The following is a 24,843-nucleotide window of genomic DNA, read 5'->3' on the forward strand; positions in this document are numbered from 1 at the left end:
TCGTCCCTACCCTGTCCTTGTTTACTCCCCTTATATCAAAGGAGTCATTTGGTATTTGTTTTTTAAAGATTGACTAGCTTCACTTAGCATAATCTGCTCTAATGCCATCCATTTCCCTCCAAATTCTATGATTTTGTCATTTTTAAATGCAGAGTAATACTCCATAGTGTATAAATGCCACATTTTTTTTATCCATTCATCTATTGAAGGGCATCTAGGCTGATTCCACAGTCTTGCTATCGTGAATTGAGCTGCTATGAACATCGATGTAGCAGTGTCCCTGTAGCATGCTCTTATTAGGTCTTTAGGGAATAGACCGAGAAGGGGAATAGCTGGGTCAAATGGTGGTTCCATTCCCAGCTTTCCAAGAAATCTCCATACTGCTTTCCAAATTGGCTGCACCAATTTGCAGTCCCACCAGCAATGAACAAGAGTGCCCTTTTCCCCGCATCCTCTCCAGCACTTATTGTTGTTTGACTTCCTAATGGCTCCCAATCTTACTGGAGTGAGATGGTATCTTAGGGTAGTTTTGATTTGCATTTCTCTGACTGCTAGCGATGGTGAGCATTTTTTCATGTACTTATTGATTGATTGTATGTCCTCCTCTGAGAAGTGTCTGTTCAGGTCCTTGGCCCATTTATTGATTGGGTTGTTTGTTATCTTATTGTCTAATTTTTTGAGTTCTTTGTATATTCTGGTTATTAGGGCTCTATCTGAAGTGTGTGGAGTAAAGATTTGTTCCCAGGATGTAGGCTCCCTGTTTATCTCTCTTATTGTTTCTTTTGCTGAGAAAAAAATTTTTAGTTTGAGTAAGTCCCATTTGTTGATTCTAGTTGTTAATTCTTGTGCTATGGGTGTCCTATTGAGGAATTTGGAGCCCGATCCCACAGCGTGTAGATCATAACCAACTTTTTCTTCTATCAGATGCCGTGTCTCTGATTTAATATCAAGCTCCTTGATCCATTTTGAGTTAACTTTTGTGCATGGCGAGAGATAGGGATTCAGATTCATTTTGATGCAAATGGATTTCCAGTTTTCCCAGCACCATTTGTTGAAGATGCTATCCTTCCTCCATTGCATGCTTTTAGCCCCTTTATCAAATATAAGATAGTTGTAGTTTTGTGGATTGGTTACTGTGTCCTCTATTCTGTACCATTGGTCCACCCGCCTGTTTTGGTACCAGTACCATGCTGTTTTTGTACTATTGCTCTGTAGTATAGTTTGAAGTCTGGTATCGCTATACCGCCTGATTCACACTTCCTGCTTAGCATTGTTTTTGCTATTCTGGGTCTTTTATTATTCCATATGAATTTCATGATTCTTTTATCTATTTCTACAAGATATGCTGTTGGGATTTTGATTGGCATTGCATTGAACTTATAGAGAACTTTTGGTAATATCGCCATTTTGATGATGTTAGTTCTGCCTATCCATGAGCAGGGTATATTTTTCCATCTTCTAAGGTCTTCTTCTATATCTTTCTTTAGGGTTCTGTAATTTTCATTGTATAAATCTTTCACCTCTTTTGTTAGGTTGATTCCCAAGTATTTTATTTTTTGGGGGGATATTGTGAATGGAGTAGTTGTCCTCATTTCCGTTTCAGAGGATTTGTCGCTGATATACAGGAATGCCTTTGATTTATGCGTGTTGATCTTATATCCTGCCACTTTGCTGAATTCATTTATTAGCTCTAATAGCTTCTTTGTAGACCCTTTTGGGTCTGCTAGGTATAGAATCATATCATCTGCAAATAGTGATAATTTAAGTTCTTCTTTTCCTATTTTTATGCCTTTAATTTCTTTCGTCTGCCTAATTGCTCTGGCCAGTGTTTTGAGGACTATGTTGAACAGAAGTGGTGAGAGAGGGCATCCCTGTCTTGTACCAGATCTTAGAGGGAATGCCTTCAATTTTTCTCCATTCAGAATGATGCTGGCCTGTGGCTTATCATAGATTGCTTTTACAATGTTGAGGTATGATCCAGTTATCCCTAATTTTTCTAGAGTTTTGAACATAAAGGGATGCTGTACTTTGTCGAATGCTTTCTCTGCATCTATCGAGATGATCATATGGTTCTTATTTTTAAGTCTATTGATGTGGTGAATAACATTTATTGATTTCCGTATATTGAACCAGCCTTGCATCCCAGGGATGAATCCTACTTGATCATGGTGTACAATTTTTTTGATATGTATTTGAATCCGATTCGCCAGAATTTTATTGAGGATTTTTGCGTCAAGGTTCATTAGAGATATTGGTCTGTAGTTTTCTTTCTTTGAAGTGTCTTTGTCTGGTTTCGGAATCAGGGTGATGTTGGCCTCGTAGAATGAATTTGGAAGTTCTCCCTCTCTTTCTATTTCCTGAAATAGCTTGAAAAGTATTGGTGTTAGTTCCTCTTTAAAGGTTTTGTAAAACTCTGCTGTATACCCATCCGGTCCTGGGCTTTTCTTAGTTGGTAATCTTTTGATGGTTTCTTCTATTTCCTCTATTGTTATTGGTCTGTTTAGGTTGTCTATATCCTCCTGACTCAATCTGGGCAGATCATAAGACTTAAGGAATTTATCTATGCCTTCACTATCTTCTATTTTATTGGTGTATAAGGATTCAAAATAATTTCTGATTATCTTCTGTATTTCTGAAGTGTCTGTTGTGATATTGCCTTTTTCATCCCGTATGCTAGTAATTTGGGTTCTCTCTCTTCTTCTCTTCGTTAGCATGGCTAAGGGTCTGTCAATTTTATTTATTTTTTCAAAGAACCAACTTTTAGTTTTGTCAATTTTTTCTATTGTTTCTTTTGTTTCAATTTCATTAATTTCAGCTCTGATTTTAATTATTTCTTGCCTTCTACTTCTTTTGCTGTTGTTTTGCTCTTCTTTTTCTAGGATTTTGAGATGAAGTATGAGATCATTTATTTGTTGGTTTTTTCTTTTTTTGAGGAATGAACTCCAAGCAATGAATTTTCCTCTTAGAACTGCTTTCAATGTGTCCCATAGATTCCGATATGTTGTGTCTGTGTTTTCATTTAACTCTAGGAAGTTTTTAATTTCCTCCTTGATGTCTTCTAAAACCCATTGATCATTCAGCAACCTATTGTTCATTCTCCAAGTGATGCTTGATTTTTCCTTCCTACTTTTATCATTGATTTTCAGTTTCATTCCATTGTGATCAGATAAGATGCATGGTATTATCTCTACCCCTTTATATTGTCTAAGAGTTGCCCTGTGACATAATATATGGTCTATTTTTGAGAAGGTTCCATGTGCTGCTGAGAAAAAAGTGTAACTACTTGATGTTGGGTGGTATAGTCTATATATGTCAATTAAGTCTAGGTTGTTAATTGTGTTATTGAGTTCTATAGTTTCCTTATTTAACTTTTGTTTGGAAGATCTGTCCAGTGGTGAGAGAGGTGTGTTGAAGTCTCCTATGATTATTGTATGGTGGTCTATTAGACTCTTGAACTTGAGAAGAGTTTGCTTGATGAACACAGCTGCACCATTATTTGGGGCATATATATTTATGATTGTTATGTCTTGTTGGTGTATGGTTCCCTTGAGCAGTATGACGTGTCCTTCTTTATCCCTTTTGATTAACTTTGGCTTGAAATCTATTTTATTAGATATGAGTATGGACACTCCTGCTTGTTTCCGCAGTCCATATGAGTGGTATGATTTTTCCCAACCTTTCACCTTCAGTCTATGAATATCTTTTCCTATCAGATGCGTCTCCTGTAGGCAGCATATTGTTGGGTCTTGTTTTGTGATCCATTCTACTAGCCTGTGTCTCTTGATTGGTGAGTTTAAGCCATTAACATTTAGGGTTATTATTGAGATATGGTTTGTTCTTCTAGCCATATTTGTTTATTGATGTTACTAAACCTGATTTTTTATCCTCTTTGACTACTTTCCCCCCTTTACTGTCCTACCTCCCATTGTTGGTTTTCAATGTTATTTTCCATTTCCTCTTCCTGTAATGTTTTGCCAAGGATTTTTTGAAGAGATGGTTTTCTAGCTGCGAATTCTTTTAACTTTTGTTTACCGTGGAAGGTTTTAATTTCATCTTCTATCCTGAAGCTTAATTTTGCCGCTGATTTTAATTCTTTTTGGTATAGATCAAGGAGTGGGATAGCTGGATCAAATGGTGGTTCCATTCCAGTTTTTCAAAGGAATCTCTATACTGCTTTCTAGATTGGTTGCACGGATTTGCAGTCCCACTAGCAGTGTATGAGTGTGCCTTTTCCCCCACATCCTCACCAACATTTATTGTTGTTTGTATTCTTGATAACTGCCATTCTGACTAGAGTGAGATGAAATCTTAGAGTAGTTTTGATTTGCATTTATCTAATTACCATGTATTTGTTGGTCTGTTGTATGTCTTCTTTTGAGAAGTGTCTGTTCAGCTCCTTAGCCCATTTATTGATTGGATTTTTGGGGGGTGTTAAGTTGGGACAAGTAAATTTCTATATGATATAAAGTGTACCCAAAGAAATATCTTTTCCCTAGAAGGCAGGGGATACATACTTGGAAAAATCAGTGCCTGATTTAAAATTCAGAGAATATCAGATCTTGCTTCTTGTGATTTGTTAATTCCCAATCATGTTTTTCATTTTCCACTACCATCATGTTTTTCTTTTAATATCTTAACTTCTGGGTAAGAGTTAGAACACTATAAATAATAAATAAGCTGGATTTGTGTAGGTCATTTGAAGGTCAGACAGATTTGGGATTAGGCAAGGAACTGACATGGTTGAAAAATGAGAAAAAGAAGCAAGTGAGGAGTTCTTAGTATTAGAAAACTTTCACTCACTCATTTATACATTGTCTGTGGTATATCTGCCATATACCAGGTACTATGCAAAACAATATCTATAACTTTAGTATATCTTTCACATGTTATGTGATAACAACATACTTGTGATGTGTTTTTAAATAAATATTACTTTTATGGTTGAGGAAAGCAAGTCTCAGAGATCCAAGGTCACATAGCCAGTTGGCAGTAAGGCTAGGATCCATTTCTGGATCTGACACCATTGTTCTTTTCCTGACATGCTGAAGCAGGAAATCCAACTCTATGTTTATTTTGTTTCAGGTCCTCGTTCCATGGATCAGATGGAAGTTGAGTGCCAGGATTACATCCGGAAATGGTACTACAGTGAGAAGCAGGAGGCTTGCCAATAGTTCTGGTATGGCAGCTGCAGAAGCAATGCTAGATGGTTTGAAACCAAGGAAGAATGTGAAGCTTGGTGTCTCTCCAGTTAGGCAGAGTCTATGGCTATTGCTTCTCTACCCTTACTGAGCCAGTGTCATGACACTTTTAAGTGACAAAGACCACTTTATGGCCACAGACATCACATTTCTTGCTCCCTGAATTTTTTTTTCTTGCCAGTGAGGTCTTGGGGTCAGATGATTTGTGACTTGAGAAGGGCTGAATTCTAAGAGTTAAAAAGAATAATTGAAACTTTTCTGAAAGTCATTTAAATGAATTAGAACCACATGAAAGAGAAACTTGAACTTAACCTCTAAAATTATTTTGAAGTTTGGAGGGGCTACATAGCAAAATAGATATCAATGGAAGTAGTGAGCAAAACCTAATTCAGAAAGGAGTTGAAAATTGTTTTGTCTTTTGACTACTAGAGAATAGAGAAATCAAAGAGGGGGATGTCTAATGTGAAGTTCATCATCACTACCTAATATAAATAAATAAAGGCATTCTTTATGAAATCTTTGGGGGTGAGACTGCATGTGATTCCTGTTGACTGCAACCTGTGATATACATAGCAGTTGATAGAGTGGAGACAGCAATGACTTTTCCATGGGACCAGTCCTTTGGCATCAATTGGCCTAAAATATGGTGACCTCTGTCCTTGGAAACATAGTGACTCAACAATCACAACTGACATTGTCCATGCAAAGATGAAATGAAAGGTTTTGATTCATAATGGACAATGTAATTTTGCAATGTAAGAAGTGAGGATGAGAGAGAGAGAGAGAGAGAGAGAGAGAGAGAGAGAGAGAGAGAGAGAGAGAGTGTGTGTGTGTGTGTGTGTGTGTGTGTTTTGCAAGATCTTCTTTGGCCTGGCAACTCGATTCTTCTGGCCTCTGAAGTTTTACTCAGTTTCAGATTTGGTGACGAGGTGGAAGGGGGCTGCTGGGTATTGGTAATTAATTCATTGCTGTAAAATGAATTAATCGGCTTGGGCTTCCTTAACAAATTATCACAGCCTGGGTGCCTTAAACAACAGACATTTATTTCTCACAGTCTTGGATGCTAGAAATTCAAGATCAGCGTGTTAGCCTATTTTGTTCCTGCTAAGGTAGTTCCTTCCTGGCTTGCTGGTGGTTACCTTCTTGCTGTGTCGCACATGGCCTTTCCTTGGTACATGCTCATGTTGGGAGGAAGCGAGGGAGATGGAAGAAGAGGGAGAGAGAGAGAGAACAAACTGGTATCTCTTCTTGGGAGCATACCGATCCCATTATATTAGAGCCCCACCCTTATCTAATCTAAAGGCCCTATATTCAAAGATAGTCACTTTCATAAAAGATCCCAAGCAGCTGGTGGTTGTCTCTAGGGATGCAGAGTGGAGTTGCTCTCTGGCAAGTTCGGTGACTGATTTCTAGAATACTCTTTGTTCCTTCACACAGATGACAGTGCAGAGGAGATGGGAACCAGTTTTATACTGAATGTTCAAAGAAATGTTAAAATATTTATTCTATTTTTGTGACAATTATTTTCATCTGATCACAAAAGAATGACTATGTGTTCATTGTAGCCAGTCTGTACAACACAGAAACACACATGAAAGAAATACAGATCAGGGCTGTTGCAGCTCAGTGGTAGAGTGCTTGCCTCACATGTGGAAGGCACTGGGTTCAATCCTCAGCATCACATAAAAATAAAATAAAAGTATTGTGTCCATCTATGACTAAAATATTTAAAAAATCATAAATAAAGATCACCTATAATCTTCATCTGAAGGTAACCATTTTTTTTTAATGCCTGGATATACTATCTATTTTTTTCTTCCATAAAGTACTGATTTTGGAGACAGCATTTTGGGAATGAAATGGCAACTCTTCCATCTTGCTTGACAGAGCTGCTCATGGTGTGAGTGTGTGTGACCATTATTTAAGGCAGAATTCCAACTACCTGGGCATAAGGGGGCCACACTGGTTATCCAGAGGATGGATTTGATTCGAGTTGTGATTATTTTCCACTTCTGACTCTCTTATCTGCCCTTCCCTTGCCCAGGAGTTCAGAACACCAAGGCAGAGTTTCCATAACTAGAGGACCATCGGGAGGAGGTATTCAAGTGTGTTGGTTATTCCATCATTGGAACATTTGTGAGTCCCACTGCAGTTCTCCCAGCCTTTCCTAGGTGGTGGTATAACCCTTCCATGCAGCTCCTCTGACTCCCAGCAAAAACTACTCCATAAATCCCGAGGTACCCAGATACTGGAACCAAGAGGCAGAAGCAATTATCTATCCTTTTAGACACTCTTCATCCCCACTCGAAAACACAATTTATGAAGCACTTTCCCACGTTATCTTATATATTTGCCCACTCCCACCACTAAATCCCAGATGTCTGCCTTGTTCTTATTTCTGGAATGAGGAAACTCTCTCAGAGACGTGACCTGCTCCTGAAACAGAAACTGGTTTTGAGATCCTTTGGATCTGGAGACCAAACTCCCTTCGTGGTACTCCACAAAGGGAACCATGGAGCCACCACCTGAGAATTTTGAAGGCTAGAACTGTAGATGCCCAAGATGTTGGAGGTTGGGAAGGGAGAAAGGCTTGACCTTTTGACCTTGCAGGCAGCCTCGCTCTTTTCACCGGAAAAAAGCAGGAATGGACTGAAGAGAAGTTGAATTGCAATGCAGGCCAATCCTAACTGCCTGAACTGACCCCACAGGGAGCTCTGGAACCAAAAGGGCTTTTTGGAGTTGCTCCAGGGTGGGCTGAAATGGCTGGGCCAGTATCCCCTGCCTCCATTAGCTGCTGGATGTGGGAACCCAGGGCAGGGTATACTGGTGGACGAGGCAGCTCTGCAACTGTGGCAGACTTGAATGGGGCCTGGATGCAGGGTCTCTGTCAAGAGCTCTCCTAGCTCTTGCAGCTAGGGCAACAAACAGGTCCTGCTTGAAGGTGGGTCTGGGTGGCACACACTGCGTCCATGACAGTCCATCCATGTCCTTTTGCATGCTGTTTTCAAGTCTCCTCAGCTTCCAAAACCCAACAGGACATACTCAAAAAGTTTGTGTGGCTTTCAAGGTCTCAGAGATCTGTTTTTGTCCCAGCAGCTCAAGAGGCTGAGGCAGGAGGATTGTGAGTTCAAAGCCAGCATCACCAATTTAGTGAGACCCTTTCTCTAAATAAAATATAAAAAAGGGCTGGGGATGTGGCTCCGTGGTAAAGCACTCCTGGATACCACAAGCAAGCAAACAAACAAAAAACCCAATCTGGTCTTTGTATTCATCTCTAGCCTTACCAATGGTGACAACTGCTCTGTCCCTCTAACTGAGCAGTACCAAATAAATCATTCATAGTTTTCTGGAAATGCCATATTCCATCCATCTGTGCTGTTGACACACCTGTGGGAAATATCTTTATTTCATTTATTTAAATATACTTAATAGGTACCTGCTATATTGGTCCACAATCTGTGTCAAAACCCAGCTCTGTTCTCATTGTCTCATTGTCTCTGTGAAAGTGTCCCCAAGCCTCCTACAGGCTGTTTTGCACACTCCTCTCTTTTGCTCTTTCCCTACCATTCACACCATGTCCCCATTAGTCTCCACATTAGACCATGAGCCTTTTCACCTGAGAATCCCCCTGCCCAGTACGGGGCCCGATGCCTGTCCTTTTAGTTCTGATTTGCTTCTCTTTCAGTCCTATAGTTTGGGTTTGGAATGCCCCCAAAGGCCTGTGTGTTTAAAGGCTTGGTCACCAACCTGTGGCACTGTCGGGAGGTGGCCGAACATTTAGGAGGTGGGGTCCACTGGAAGGAAGTTGGTCCCTGGGGGTGTGTCCTTGAAGGGAATATTGCCTCCCAGCTCCTGAGAGGTGAGCAGCTTCCTCAGCATGAGCTCCCAAAGCAACAGCCAACCGACCTAGATTATGGATTTGTTTTTATTCTGCATTTATTTCAGACATCAAGGCATCTATCTCCCATCAGGGAAATAGATTAGCCATCCCAGGGTTAATTCAAGGCATCTATTTCCCATCAGCCAAGTGGAAAGAGTTTCATGTGTTTGAAAAGTCTCCTTCAGATCTGTTACCTCGTTACCACCTTGCATTGCTTTGGGGATATTAATTTTTTCTGATGGAGGTATTAAGACCCAGAAAGGTCAAGTGACATTGAGTCTCATGCAGTGAATCAGTCGGTAGTCTAAAATTTGAAGTAAAATGTGTTTTGAGCAGATTTGGCATCGGTTGGCGCCAAATTGGCCTGAATTGCAATGCAGGCCAATTCTAGCTGCCTGTTTGGTTTACTCTGCAAAGTTTAAGGGTTTTATTCATTATGTGAACTGACCACTTGGCACTTTTGAACATGTAGTAGATTTCATTGATCCTAGCAGGGCTACTAGGCTCAGAACTTGGTTCTAGCTATGTATCAAAGTGTAGAAATAAATCTGAGGATTTTTCTTGTACTCCCTTGAGTGGAGGTCTTGCTGACTAGGTACTATTCAGGATATTTTTCTTATTTTCTTATTTTTTTTTGCCATTTTGGGATCTCTTGTGGTAGATCATTCCTTTTCATTTTTTTAATGACCTCAAATGTATACTTTTTTTTTTAAAACTCAGTGGCATGCAATCACTGAGCCACATCCCCAGCCTAGTTTGTATTTTATTTAGAGATAGGGTCTCACTGAGCTATTAGTGCCTCACTCTTGCTGAGGCTGGCTTTGAACTCATGATCCTCCTGCCTCAGCCTCCAGAGCTTCTGGGATTACAGGCATGCGCCACCGTGCTCAGCTACAAAGGTATACTTTTAATCCTTGCTGTGGATCCGCTACTTGGGTTATATTATGGCACATTCTAAGACTGGGGCACCTCCTTCAGCATTAGTTCCCTCCCTGGGACTTCACATAAGATACTCCATTTTTTCTGGCTTTTGTATTTTTTCTGGTGTAGGTGCCTGGAGATGAGAGAAATCTTTCTTGCCCATTTATATTCTAAGTTCTGCATGCAAATAGAATAGTTCTTTCTGTAGCCCATCTTTCAGGAAGATAAAAGTAGCAAGTTCAGCTGAGGACAAAAGAACCATCCAGCTGAACTCAATCCCAAATTATAAACCCCCAGAACAATGTGGTAAATAAATGGCTATTTAAAACACTAAGTTTGGGGCTGATTATTATTTGGCATGAATTTTGGCTAATACAACTCACATGGCCACTTGGCCAGCCCAGGGTCACTTCCCAGTGATAAATAAATAAAAAGTATATATTTATCTGTACCTTGGAAAGAAAGAAGTCATACAGTTTGTATTTTTAGATTATATGAGTGTCTATCTGGAGAAGTAAAAAACCCTAGGAGAACAGCAATGTGACAGGTAGAACATGTTCCATCAGCCCTGAGCCTACAGTGATCATGCAACAGCTGGCTGTAATGGACAGCAAATTAGGGGGCTGTCACTCAGCATTACCAAACCTGTCCCCAGTGATGCAAATAGAGGGCAATAGGAATCCCAAATATGGCTGTGAAAATTAGAAAACATTTTGGTGTTTTCTAGTAAAATTGAAAATTTAAATATCCTGAACCAGCAATTCCACTCCCAAGCACATACCCTAAATAAACTTGATTGATTGCAAAGGCACACATACATTCCTGTGCAGTGTTCACAGTGGCAATTAAAAAAAAATTCTTAGGTTGTCAACAAGACAGATGTCCATTAAGAATGAAAGTAAGCAAATACACTGTGTGTATTAAAACAAGGTGTACAATAACAAGCATGAATGAATGAAACTGAATTAAGAATCAGCTGCACAGCTGAAGCTTTATTTATTTATTTTAGTGGTACTAGGAATTAATCTCAGGGGTACTTTACCACTAAGTTTCATTTGCAGCCCTTTCTATTTTTTATTTTGAGACAGAGTCTCACTAAGTTCCAGAGGCTGGCCTTGAATTTGTGAACCTCTTGCTTCAGCCTCCTGAGTAACTGGGATGATAGGTATGCACCACCATTCCTTGTTATGTGACTGAATCTTAAAAGATATATTTTTAAGAGAAAGAGAAAGGCAAAGAAGGATATATACAGTATTTATTGAGAGTCTCGCAGCAACAAAAGTTTCTTAGCCCTTTCTCATCAGCTCAGGGCTGATGGAGCAGGTTCTATAGTAACTTTGCTGTTTTCCTAATTTTTTTTTTACTTCTCTAGGTATATTTTTATATCATCTACAAATACAGATTATATTACTTCTTCCTTTCCAATTCTTCTGCTTCTAAATGGTTATCTAAGCTTCAAAACCAGGCAAAATTAAATTATATTGTTATCCATTATGTGAGATAAAACTAGACAAAATAACCCCAAAGATGTGATTAACATGGAAGTCAGGATAGCCATGTGGTGGAGGCTGTGATGTTCCTTCTGGAATGAAGAAGTTGTTCCTTTGGGTGTTGTGAATGCTGTTGGAAGGTGACCTTCAGAGATTAGCCCTCAGTGGGGATTGCCTCAGCTGACGAGAAATTCACATCCTTCCAGGGGCAGATGCACCCAGTTGCTGATCAATACTGAGTTAATTATGCCCAACCCCACAACTTGGGGTAACTCTGCAGGGCATCTAGTTCCAGAGCTGCCTCTGGGTTTGGTGGAGACCTTCACTGGCAGCACAATTCGATTCTTTCTGCCTAATTCTCCTTTCTTTCCTCCTAGTCCACAAATATTGACCTTCAGGCAATATTTTATAAATGGTCTCCATATTAACTTCCTGGGGACTCCAGTCTGTAATCCTTTTGTAGAAGGAATTCTAGAACTAGAAAGGGGAATATGAATGTTGATAATGCTCTGTTCTTCTACCAGAGTCATATATGCATAGGTACTCACTTTGTACATACACATTAAGATATGTATTTATGTTTTATGCATCATAGTAATCCAGAAATTCCTCAGAAACACAAATCCAGGACAAACGAGCTGATATCATCTTCATCTGATGCTTGATTTAGGAAAACGAAACATATTCTTTGTTGGATAAGTGAATCGCATTCTTTGGAAGTGTCAGGGGGCTGACTCTTCATTACGCATCGGAGTGGACACACTCTAAAAGCATACTATTTTCATTCATGACAACATAGTATTTGTATCACAATTGCTTCTCTTAGGAAAAGAACATCCCAGATTGGTTCCAAGTCTTCACTTCTTAATCAGTTTCCTCTGGGAAAACTAAAGAGTGATGTCAGAATATTTGGTCACATTTTAATCTCAGGATCCTGTGGAAATAGCTTGGAGAATAGCTCTTGGAAAGAGGCTTAGAGACAAACTTATAAGGGTAGCTAGCAGAAGTAATATGTATTTATTCTTTAGATAAACATGTTTCTCTCTCTCTCTCTCTCTCTCTCTCTCTCTCTCTCTATATATATATATATATATATATATATATATATATATATATATATATCCCAGTGGCTTGGGATGAATCTATCAGTGAAGAATAAAGGAAAAAATTTCCTTGCCCTGTGGAATACACATAGGAACACCAGGGAGGGGGATCCCAGAAATGGGACATAGTAAATTATCCTAGTAAATTAGCAGGTAAAAGAGCTACAGAATAAAAGGAAAGTGCAGCCGGGTAAGAGTAACTAGGGGAAGGGGAAGTGCTGCAGGATTGAAAAGGTGGCCAGGGCATGCCAATGCCGGGGGAATTTTTTTTTTTTTTTTTTTTTTTTTTTTTTTTTTTACAGGTTTTTAAAATAATTTTTATTTTTAAAAGTAAATTGTACATTACAGGGGGGAAAAAAAAACACAAGCAAAGAACAAAGTCATCCAGTCACAAGAAGCTTAGTTGGACGTGTCCCTCTAGGTTGTGTGCATATATACACAATATCCCATTTTGTGTGATTGAGATTGTGGTGTGTATTATGCTTTTCCACACATTATGAATATTCACCAATTCAAAATCCTGAAGCTACATGAGTATTTTTTGATAACCAAGAATACACCAACTCAATCTGTTATCCTTTCTTGGGGACAAAAATTTCACTGAAGACAGAAATGGCAACAGGCCTCTAGATAGACATATTGGCAGAGTTACAACTAAAACAATTCATTCCCTTAATGCTCAATGTAAAATGAAACAGCAACAGAATACACCAAGCTTGTTAATCATTAACAGATTTCTACTACTAAAATATTAGCAAGAATGCATGTTCCCAGTGAATTAAAATATTCCTATAGTACAGCCAGAAGATGCACACACACCAGTGGCTCACATCAAAATGTAAATTTTTTGAGCACTTGCTTCCATCTTTCTGTGTGTCTCCCTGTGCCCCTCTGCTGCCAGCCTAATGAACAAGTCCTGATACACAATGCCCAGAGATAAAACAATTCCATGTCCAAGATGTATCTTTTCTATTAATTATAACAAAAAGATATTTACAAGTTGGCTAATTCACTAGCACTACTTTTTATGACTGTCACCTCAAGCATCTAGAAAGCTTAAATATTGTGAAATGAAGTATGAACTTTGTGCACAAAAACACAATTTACCAAAAACGTACATATAGATATATGGTTATAATCTAAACCTGTCTTCCAAATATGGAGACTTTAACAAAGAGCACTTCCCCTCCCCCTTCCTCTTCACCACTCCAGTGACTAAATTCAGGTCTATCCCTAGCTCCAAGAGCTGGATTAACAAGGGTCACTCTCAGAAGACGGTTCTTTCTAAAAGCTAACAAAAGGACATTTATATAGGGATTATTTTGCTATTGTTAACAAACTTTGGGCATTAGGACTTATCCTTTAATACCCAGCAAGATTAACTAAAATGCACATATAACAATGGCTAGACAATCTGAACTAATCTAAAGGGCACCCATTGCTTCTCTATGCATACTTTCTCCTTCCCCTACCCCAGACCCAGTGAACCTTCAACCTACCCTCCAAGACATCAAGTTCAACAATTCCATTCCCCTAAATGGCAACCATTCCTAAGTAGTAACAAAACATACTTAAAGGGCATTACTTTAGCTCTCTACTTTTCCCATGTGTTGTGCACTTTTCAACATCTAGAAACACTAGATGTTCCCAACAAGGACTTAAGTTTCCAACTATACATACAGTAGCACTGAATAAACTGCAACACTTACTTAACAAAGGCTATACTTTGAAGCAAAACTCCCCCCCCCACACCCCTTTTTTTAAAGGCTAGAATTTGAAAGTGTCTTCCAAACAGTTAACATTCTGGCCTAGAACCCTTCCCCTTCTAGTCTTATCAACCAATAGGTCAGTATATGCATCTGTAATGCTTAGAGATGACTTTTAACAAATTTCACTTTCTAAGTGGTTTTAATTAGTCTTTCCTATGAATTTAACAACATGTACTCGGTATGTTAGTTTACTAACTCTACTTTTGTCATACACTGGCAACCTCTTTAGCATCTAGATAGACTAGATGTAAATTAGGACTCATTTGTCCTTTATATACACTATTTACACAGAATAATAAAACAAAACCCACAAATATAAGGGACAATGGTCAATTCTACTTCACAGAAAATACACTGGTATAAAGCCCTTTATCTTTTCCTTCTTCCTCTCTGAACCAGCACAGATATAATATGTACTGTTCAGAGAAGTGTTTTGATCATTCCATTTCCAAAAGAAAAAATTTTTGAAGGAGGTAAGGAAGATGGCTGTGCAGATATGTAGGACAAAGTCATTCCAGATAGAGGTGACAGCTGGCACGAAGGCCTTAAGATGGAAACATACTTGCTGCCAATATGTAAGAAGTGGTGTGAACAAGGAGGTGGGTAGAAGAAATGAGGTCCGAGAGGAGAGGGTGGGTTCCCACTGTGTTTGTTTTCTTAAGGAACTTTGTTTGCCTATTGCCATGTAATAAATTATTCCACAACTAACATCCTAAGTCAGTGAAATCATTTATTTTGTTCACTGATCTGCAGTTTGGGCAGAGCTAGGTGAAGACTCTGCACTCAGCATGGCTGGTGTGGTGTGAAGGCCAGGGCCAGCGTGGTCTCTATGACTCCCTCGTGTGCTGGAGGTTGATGTTGGCTGAAACCTTCACAGAGTCCAAGGCCAGATCGTCTTCCTGTGCACTTTGCCCGCAGTCTGGGCTTCCTCGAGCAAGCTGACGAAGGTTAGACCTCATTTTGTTGTGGGAGGAGAGTCTAGAAATTTGCAGATATCTTTCTTTAAACCGCCATCATTTATAAAGTAATTTGGTTTTTACTCTGAAGGAATTAGTGACCTCTTGCAGGATTTTTATGGTGGCTATATTACTCTGCTTCTGGGTTGTGAATAGAGTGTAGGTTTGCAAGGGTTGGAGCATGGAGATGAATTAAAAGGTAAGGTGGTAGCTGTGGTGGTCAGGCGGAGGATGAGAGGGATCAGATTCTAAAGGTACTGATTTACTGAGAGATTGGATATGGGGGTAAAACAAAAAGAAGCCAAGGGCGGCTCCAAGCATTTTCATATAATCAGCTGTGAGTGAAGCAGGTCTAGGGGTTTGTTGAAGAAATGTTGAGTTTGAGGCATCTATGGGACATGCAACTGGAGATGTCAGATAAGCCGTTGGATATATAAGTCTGGAATTTAGTGGAAGAGTAGATATTTTAAGTTATTAAAATAATACAAATACACCTAAAAACGTATTTGTATCATTTTAATGACTTAAAATATGTGGTTTTCCACTAAATTCCAAACTCACATGGCATTTGCAGGTAAATGTGTGGAGTTAGAGAAGATAATGCTAAGTGAAGTTAGCCAATCCCAAAAAACCAAATGCTGATAAGGAGGTTGATTCATAGTGGAATAGGGAGTGGAAGCATGGGAGGAATCGACGAACTCTAGATAGCACAGAGGGGTTGGAGAGGAAGGGAGAGGGCATGGGGTTGTTAATTATTATCCAAAGTACCTGTATGAAGACACGAATTGGTGTGAATAGATTGTGTATACAACCAGAGATGAAAAATTGTGCTCTATGTGTGTAATAAGAATTGTAATACATTCTGCTATCATATATAAATTTAAAAAATGATACAAATACAGTTTAAAGCTGTGAGGTTGGATAAGATTCCCAAGTAACTGAATGTAAAGAGAAAAGAGGAAATTATTGTTCTTTGAGTATGAGTAAGATGATTTGTCTAATTAGATTTTTTTTGGAGGGGGGATATTTTGGTTTCTTTTTCTGTAAACTGCCCATTTATATCCTTTACATCAAATTTTTTTTTCTGAGTTGATATATTTTTTTTTTTTTTACTGATTTTGGGATCTCTTTGCAAATAAAGAAAGCTATTTGTCATGTGTAGCATATTTTTTCACAATTTATCACTAGTCTTTAGACTGGCTTAACATGTATGTGTTATAATTCATGATATATAGAACATATATACTACTATTACTTTATATATGTGTGTATGTATGTATATGTACATATTTTAAATTTATCAAATCTCTATATCGATCACTCATGGCTTCTGAGTTTTGTCTTTTCCCCTGTCTTAAAAAAGTGAAAATCACACAAATAATATTACAACCATCCCTTCCTTTAACCACAAGAGCTGCCTTTAATTCACACCCTCTTCCAGGAATTCTCAGTTGGCTAGGGAAGGAGCATCTTCCAGCGAAGAGGAGAGCTGGCGGACAGTTTCTATCCCTTGGGTTTTTCCTTCCTTTCTGGCTGCCTCACGTATTCATTGCCACCACCATATTTTTTTTTGTTTGGATTTCAACCATTCCAACACTCACTCCCCATTATGAAGTCTGGAGATCTGAAAGCTAATTTTTTTTGACTCCACTCTTGCTAGGGAGGCCCTGTGACTGAGTTTAGGACAAATGGAAAGTAAGTGGGAACCTGTGGGTGTTGTATTTTTGCTTCCTCCTTCTCTTCTCCTAGAATGTGTACATGAGGCTGGAGATGTAGAAGCCTTACCAAGAATGGCAGAAACATGGAAAGACGCTAAATTCTTGATGGTGTAGGCCTTAAACCTACTACCTTGGACCAGGCCTGGCATAGACAGCGTGTCTTCTAAGACACAGTCCTTGTTAGATTGAACCATTATTTATCAAGTTTTCTGGAACCTGAAACCAAACAGGACCCTACTGGACTCTTGGGGTTCAAAATCCCTTCTTTACATATCTACTTCAAGTGTAGAAAAATCTTCCATGCCATTTGCTAGTCAAGATTCTTTTGGATGTAAGTGACAGAAGTGAAGCTCAAAATAGTTAAGGCAATAAGAAACCATTGGTTCAACCGTCCCTTTTAAGAAATGGGTACAGTGGGCTTCTGGACCCAGAGGTGCAAGTACTGACTAAGTCCCATATTTCTATCTTCAATTCAGTTCATCTTGGTGGGTCAGTTTCGATTTTTTTTTGGACAAAATTTCTCTCTAAAAATCATGATCAACCTTCCTGACAGTTCTTTGATCTCATCTTTCTAACTAAACCACCAGAAACGGAGGCCAGAAGCATGGAAACTGACTCTCAAGTCCCCTTCATCTGGTAGGTGTTATCCAAAATCTACCACTAAGAAACCTCTTCTTTGACCCTGACTCTGCATAGTCAAAATTCAGGCCTCCCCTGCAAGCCACCTTGGGAGTCCCTACTCAGTGTTGGTTTCCTGTCTGAAAGACGTCTTCTCTGGTGGACATATGTAAGATGGCAGTTTTTATCTTGCAACGTTAGGAGCACGTCTTGATGAAATACAAGCATGTCCTATACCCGTAAGGACATTTCTAACTAGAGGGATAGGATGTCATTTTTTCATGAATGCTTCCCCCGCCATCCCTGCTCCAAGTTATGTAAGAATGTACTTTTCTAAGGAAAATCATGAAATAAAAATCACTTGACGTGAATTAACCAGTACCCGAGGGAACTGGCTAGAGTTACATGAGTCATCATGTGGTTTTAGATTCACGTTGGATTCAGGATAGGGAAAGAATGGTTGGAGTTCAAGATTTTTTTTTTTTTACCCATTTACTGAATTTTGTTTTCATATTATCATTTCTTTTTTAAAGTAATTTTAGAATGACAGTAAAGTTGAGAGGGAAATATGGAGATTTCTCACATTATATCCCATACAAAAATAGCCTCCATCATTATTAATATCTCCTACCAAGTGATGCATTTGTTACAACTGATGAAGCTAAAATAGTGCACAATAATCCCTCCAAATGCATACTTTACATTAGGTTCATTCTTGGTGTTGTACTTCCTATGTGTTTTTATAATATGCTTCTATCATCTTATTATCATAAGAAGTATTATTATTCCTGCCCTAACATCATCTCTTCTTTGCCTACTCATCCTTCTCCTAACAACCACAGTTTTGCCTTTTATGGGATGTCATATAGTTGGAATCATGATATTTAGCTGTTATTATTTGGATATAGTTTGAATGTGTTCCCCCCAAATCCATGTGCTGGAAGCTTGACTTCTCAGAGTGATGGTGTTGGGGGGTGATAGGCCCATTAAGGGGAGGAACCTAGTTTAAGAAATGCCACCCTCAAAGGGTTTATTGAAGTCTCTCAGGATCCCTCTCCACAGGAGTAAGTTGTTAAAAAAAAAAAAAAGAGCAAGCCTAGCTTCTGAGTCCCACTGAGGTTGTGCTTCCCCACGTAATCTGTTCTACACATGTGCCTGCCATTGTGATGTCATCGCCAAGAGGCCTTCACCAGAGACTGAATAGATGGGACCTCCCAATCTCAGAATTTCAACCTTCACAGCTGTGACATAAATAAACCTCAGGATTTCTTTTTAAATAGCAGCAGAAAGTGGACTAAGCCCTGTAGATTGGCTTCTTTCGCTGTGTAATATGCATTTCACAATCCTTCACGTCTTGTCATAACTTGATAATTCATTTCTTTGGAGCACTTAATATTCCATTGTCTGTTTGTACCACTGTTTAGTTATTCACCTACTGACGAATATCTTGGTTATTTCTAAATTTTCAATTATGATTAAAGCTGCATAAAATATCTATATACAACGGGTGTGGTGATGCATGCCTATAATAACAGCAGTTTTGGAGGCTGAGGCAGGAGGATCATGAGTTCAAAGCCAGCCTCAGCAACTTAGGAATTTAGCGAGACCCTGTCTCAAAAAATAAAAAGGGCTAGGGTTGTGGCTCAGTGGTAAAGCATCCCTGGGTTCAATCCACAGTACCAAAAAAAAAAAAAAAACTATTCACAGGTTTTTTTATGTAGACATAAGTTTTAAACTTATTTGGGTACATATCAAGGAGCACGATTGGTCACCAGATTATTTTTAATCTGTGTGGATGGAAAGTGAGTTTTTTATAGACAATAAATAGCTGAGACTTTTTAATTGGTGGATATTAATGATACAGATTATTGGGTTTCATTGTGGCATATTTGTACATGCCTATTACATAACTTGATCAAATTCACTCCCCAGACCTCCCCTCATTATCCCCTTCCCCCTTTTCTAATCACCTTCCTCTACCCTAATGGTCTCCCTTCTACTTTCAAGATGCCTCCCCTACCCCCCACTGCCACCCCATAACTTCCACATATGAGAGAAAACATACAATACTTGTGTAAACACGTCTGACTTATTTTGCTTACCATGATCTCTAGTTCCATCAATATTTCTTCAAATGATACAGTTTTGTTCTTCTTTATGAATGAAATAAAACTCCATTTTGTGTGTATATATATATATATATATATATATATATATCACATTTTCTTTATCCATTCTTCTGTTGTTGGACACATAACCTGGTTCCATAAGTTGGCTATGATTGTTGATTGTGCTATGATAAACATGGTTATTCATGTATCTCTAAAGTATGCTGACTTTAATTCTTTTGGATAAATGCCTAGGAGTGGTATAGCTGAATCACATGGTATTATTATTATTATTATTATTTTAGTTTGAGGAAACTCCTTACTGATTTTCACAGGGGCTAATAGCAATTCACATTTCCACCAACAGTGTATAAGAGTTTCTTTTTCCCGAAATCCTTGCCAAGCAATTATTATTTTTATTTCTGATGATTGCCATTCTGATAGGTGATGGAATTTCAATGTAGTTTTGATTTGTATTTTCATGGCTAAAGATGTTGAGCAGTTTTTCATTTATAATTGTCAGCCATTTGTATTTCTTTTGAGAAACATCTGTTCAGTTCATTTGCCTATTTATTGAATGAATTATTTGTTTGGGATTGAGTTTTTGGAGATCTTTTTATAGTCTGGATATTAATCATCTGTTGGAAGAGTAGCTGCAAAGATTTTTCTCCCATGTCATAGGCTTTCTTCACCCTGTTAATTGTTTCCTTTTCTATGTGGAAGATTTGTAATTTGATGCCATCCCATTATTGATTTCTGCTATTATTTCCTGAGCTGTAGGAGTCCTATCAGGAAGTCATTCTCTGTGCCTATATGTTGAAGTGTTTCCCCTATGTTTTTTTCTAAGTTTCTGGTGTTACATCTAGGTCTTTGGTCCATTTAGATTTGATTTTTGTTTAGCGTGAAGATAGGGATCTAGTTTCATTCCTTTATGTATGGATCCCTATCTCTTAGCACCAATTGTTAAAAAGACTGTCTTTTCTCCAGTGAGTGTATTTGGCACCTTTGTCAAGAATCAGAAGACTACGTGGTCTATTCCATTTGTCTTCATGTCTGTTTTTATGCCAATACCATGCTGTTTTTTTTTTTTTTCCTACAGCTTTGTAGTATGGTTTGAGATTCGGTATTGTGATGTCTCTAAGCTTATTCTTATTGATCAGAATTGCTTTGGCTATTTTGGGTCTTTTATTCTTCCATATAAATTTTTTAAAAATATTTTTTTTCAGTTGTAGATGGACACAATATCTTCATTTTATTTATTCATTTGTTTATGTGGTGCTGAGGATCAAACCCAGTGCCTCATGCATTCGAGGCAAGTGCTCAAGCACTGAGCTCTTCCATATGAATTTTAGGGCTGTTTTTTCTTGTTCTGCGAAGAATGTCATTGGTATTTTTATGGTGATTGCATTGCAACTGCAGGTCACTTTTGGAAATATAGCCATTTTAACACTATAAATTCTACTGATCTAAGAATATGAGCTGTCCTTCCATCTTCTAGTGTCTTCTTTAAATTCTTTCTTTAGTGCTCCATGATTTTTATATGTAGAGGTCTTTAATTTTCTTGGTTAAATTTATCCCCAAATATTATTTATTTATTTATTTGTTCTCATTAGTTATACATGATAGCAGAATGCATTTTGATTCCTTGTACACAAATGGAGCACAACTTTTCATTTCTCTGGTTGTACACGATGTAGAGTTGCCCCATATGTGCAGTCATACATGTACCTAGGGTAATGAGGTCCATCCCATTCCACCATCTTTCCTGCCCCCATGTTCCCTACCTTCCTCTCCCTCCCCTTAAACCAATCAAAGTTCCTTCATTTTTTTTCCATGCCTCCCCCATTATGGATCAGCATCCACTTATCAGAGAGAACATCTGGCCTTTGTTTTTTTGGGATTGACTTACTTCACTTAGCATGATATTCTCCAACTCCATCCATTTACCTGCAAATGCCATAATTTTTTTCCCAATGCTGATCAATATTTGACTGTGTATATGTACCATAGTTTCTTTATCCATTTATCTATTGAAGGACATCTAGGTTGGTTCCGCAGTTTAGCTATTGTAAATTGAGCTGCTATGAACATTGAAGTGGTTGTATTACTGTAGTATACTGTTCCCAGGTTTTTTTTTTGAGGCTATTGTGAATAGAATTGTTTTCCTGATTTCTTTTACATTAGGTTCATTATTGGTGTATGGAAAAGCTATTGATTTTTGTATGTTGATTTTGTATCCTGCTACTTTGCTAAATTTGTTTATCAGCTCTAGAAGTCTTCTGGAGGATATATATATATTTTTAATAAAACCCTCATGCACAATTAAACTTGATTAAAAGCCTGGAGAATGCTAAAAGTAGTACAGGAGGCTGCAGAGCAGAGAGTACAGGTGTGCCATTTCTTGCAGTTGGTAAATGCTGGGAAGTAACAGGCAGATGTGACTTCACTTGAGCATTGGAGAAGCAAAAAAGTTGCCTTGTCGTCCTAGGTTGGTGGCAGACTTGCTTTTGCTCCCAAATCTGTTCTTGGTGAGGGTAGAGCGGACTCTTTGGGATAGGGAGCTAGATGGAGGAGTCTTGAGAAGCTGGTGCTCAGGAGTAGTCATGGGCCCCAGTAAGCTCACTTTAATATCTGGTGTCTGTGGTGTTGAAAAGGCATTTGAGTTTTCAATAACATGCAGGGGATCAATGTTCTCTTGCTCCACCATCATGAACTGACTCCACTATTCCAGGGGCAGTGAAAGCAGGCGTTCTACCACCTTGGGTTGACGCTTGATGTCCTGTAACATGGTCACTGGGTCTGGACTGGGCACAGCATGGGCAACAATTGTAGGAACAAGGACTTTAGCCAGATTGGCAATATCCACTTTAGTGTTTGGACTCTGAGCCACTCTCTGCAAGAGAATCATGAGGAAGGCTAATGTGTCCCTGTTGGCCTGCTGTAGTTCACCAATATCCTGGTATGTGGCAGCTAAGCCGTTATCTTCATCTGTGATTTCTGCTGCTTCCATAAAGGCTTTGTTTAGCCTAAAGGTTAGAAGGGGTTCTTTGAGGTTTCGAAGGAAGTCTTTTAGAAGGCTACAGATGGCATGGACATCATCCAATTTGCTGAGAAGGGGTACGGTTTTCACTCTGAGGAATTTCTCTTTCAGCTCTTTTACTGTCCCATCACAGCCTGAGATCCTATGCAAGCCGGTCTCAGCCCTCTCTGCTCCATTTCATTTACACAGTGGACAACAATAAAGGGAATCATTGGAGAAGTTTGGGACACCAAATCAGCCAGCATTCGCTCTCCAACCTTGACAGGTGTTCCTGTCAGAGTAGGAATGCAGGGAAGGGGACAGCGGTCCCGACATTCTGGATGAGAAACCACACGACAATCTTGACACTTCGGAGACGGCTTGCCACATTTTATCTGTTTCCCACACGGAACACAGGATTCAGGTTTAATAACCGTCTCAGAGACAAAGTCACGCAGGCGCATCCCTCCGTTACTCTGTGGTGTGCCTGAAATCTCATTCTCGGTTCTTGGCTCCAGAGGTCTACTGCTCAGGGTGGCGTCACTGTTCCAAGGTTGTAAAATACCTGTTTTCCTTCGGCTCCTTTTCAAATGTGGCACAGTTTCAATAGTGGACACAGCTTCAATGGGCCCACCATCATTGGGATCAGTTACTGTGGTCTTTGCAACTATGGATTCATTTCCCTGGTCTACTGTGGAGCCAATGGAACGAGTTTTCTTAATAGGAGGGGGGGGGGCGGGGGGGGCGGTCCATCAACAAACTGTCGGCTATTGGAGCGCCTCTTTTCTCTCTTCTTCAATTTGAAATTCTTCACCAAAGAAGAAATCCCAATCCAGGGATTCATCAGTCTTACCAAAGCTGATATCTGATAAAATGGAACCAGATTCATCAATGGTTGACAGCCTTTTGTTCCCAGCATTGCCACTGGATGGTTGGCCTCTGTTGAGAAAAGCCAAAGCTGATTTTTGCTCCTCGCTTAGTTGAATGCTGCCGGATGTGTCACACATGAGCATCTCTCGAATCAGCTGAATCTGTCCTTCCAGTTTTCCACAGTCAGCCTCAGCTCACTGTCTCCGTTTAATCTCTACATCCACTTGATTTCGTGCATGCTTTAGCTTAACATCCAGAGCACTATGTTCAGTCTCTGCTTTCATCAAAAGATCCTTGTATTTCCCCAGCTCATGGTCTGTTCTCTGCCATTTCTTCCGGAAATCCTCAAAGTCCTTTTGCCAACTGGATGAATTGAAGTTCATTTCCTTCACGGAGAATCTCCACCAGGCGCACAGGCTGCTCAAACAGATTCCGCAAATTCAGCCTGGTGGTATCCATCTTTCTGCAACCCCAGTGACTCCAGAGGCCAAGGCAGGAGGGCTGCAAGTTGGAGTCCAGCCTCAAGAATTTAGCAAGACATTGCCTCAAATGGGTCGGACGCTCTCCCTCCTACCACAATCCAAAGCCAGATGCACCTAGTTTCAGTCCCCAAAACGCACCTTTCTAGGTTAGCCTGGCCCCACCGGCCTTCCACTTCCCTCTCTGGAGGAGTTTTCTTTAAAAATTTGAGTCTTTTATGTATGTATAGGATCAGATCACCTGCAAATAGATAATTTGATGTCTTCTTTTCCTGTTTTTATTCTATTTCCTTCTCTTGCCTAATTGTTCTGGCTAAAATTTTAAGTACTATATTGAATAGGAGTGGTGAGAGTGGACATATTTGTCTTTTTAAAAAAATATTTATTTATTTATTTTTAGTTCCGGCAGACACAACATCTTTCTTTGTATGTGGTGCTGAGGATCGAACCTGGGCTGCACGCATGCCAGGCGAGCGCGCTACTGCTTGAGCCACACCCCCAGCCCGGACATGTTTGTCTTGTTCCAATTTTTTAGGAAATTCTCTAATTTTTCTCCCCATTTAGTATGATATTGGCTTTGGGTTTGCCATAGATAGTCTTTATGATGTTGAGGTAGTTTCCTTCTATCTCTTGTTTCTTCAGTGTTTTTTTTTTTCTTTTTGGTAGTGAGAATTGAACCCAGGAGGTTTTATGCACTGAGCCATATCCCCAGCC

General features: G+C 39.2%; 1 protein-coding gene and 1 pseudogene across 1 annotated transcript in view; one reads left to right on the top strand and one right to left on the bottom strand.

Annotated features, from left to right (window-relative positions):
- The window catches only part of LOC113179394 (collagen alpha-4(VI) chain-like), a 94,817-nt gene extending 89,664 nt beyond the window's left edge, over positions 1-5,153 (top strand). Inside the window, exon 36 of the mRNA XM_026383976.2 lies at positions 5,083-5,153. Coding sequence (XP_026239761.2) covers positions 5,083-5,113 — 31 coding nt within the window. The 3' untranslated portion in view covers positions 5,114-5,153. The remainder of the gene's footprint in view (positions 1-5,082) is intronic.
- A 17,051-nt stretch (positions 5,154-22,204) lies between these two features.
- On the bottom strand, positions 22,205-24,109 carry LOC113179433 (rac GTPase-activating protein 1 pseudogene; annotated as a pseudogene).
- Positions 24,110-24,843: the final 734 nt, after the last annotated feature.

The sequence above is a fragment of the Urocitellus parryii genome, chromosome 2 (assembly GCF_045843805.1).
Source record: "Urocitellus parryii isolate mUroPar1 chromosome 2, mUroPar1.hap1, whole genome shotgun sequence".
Taxonomy (NCBI): domain Eukaryota; kingdom Metazoa; phylum Chordata; class Mammalia; order Rodentia; family Sciuridae; genus Urocitellus; species Urocitellus parryii.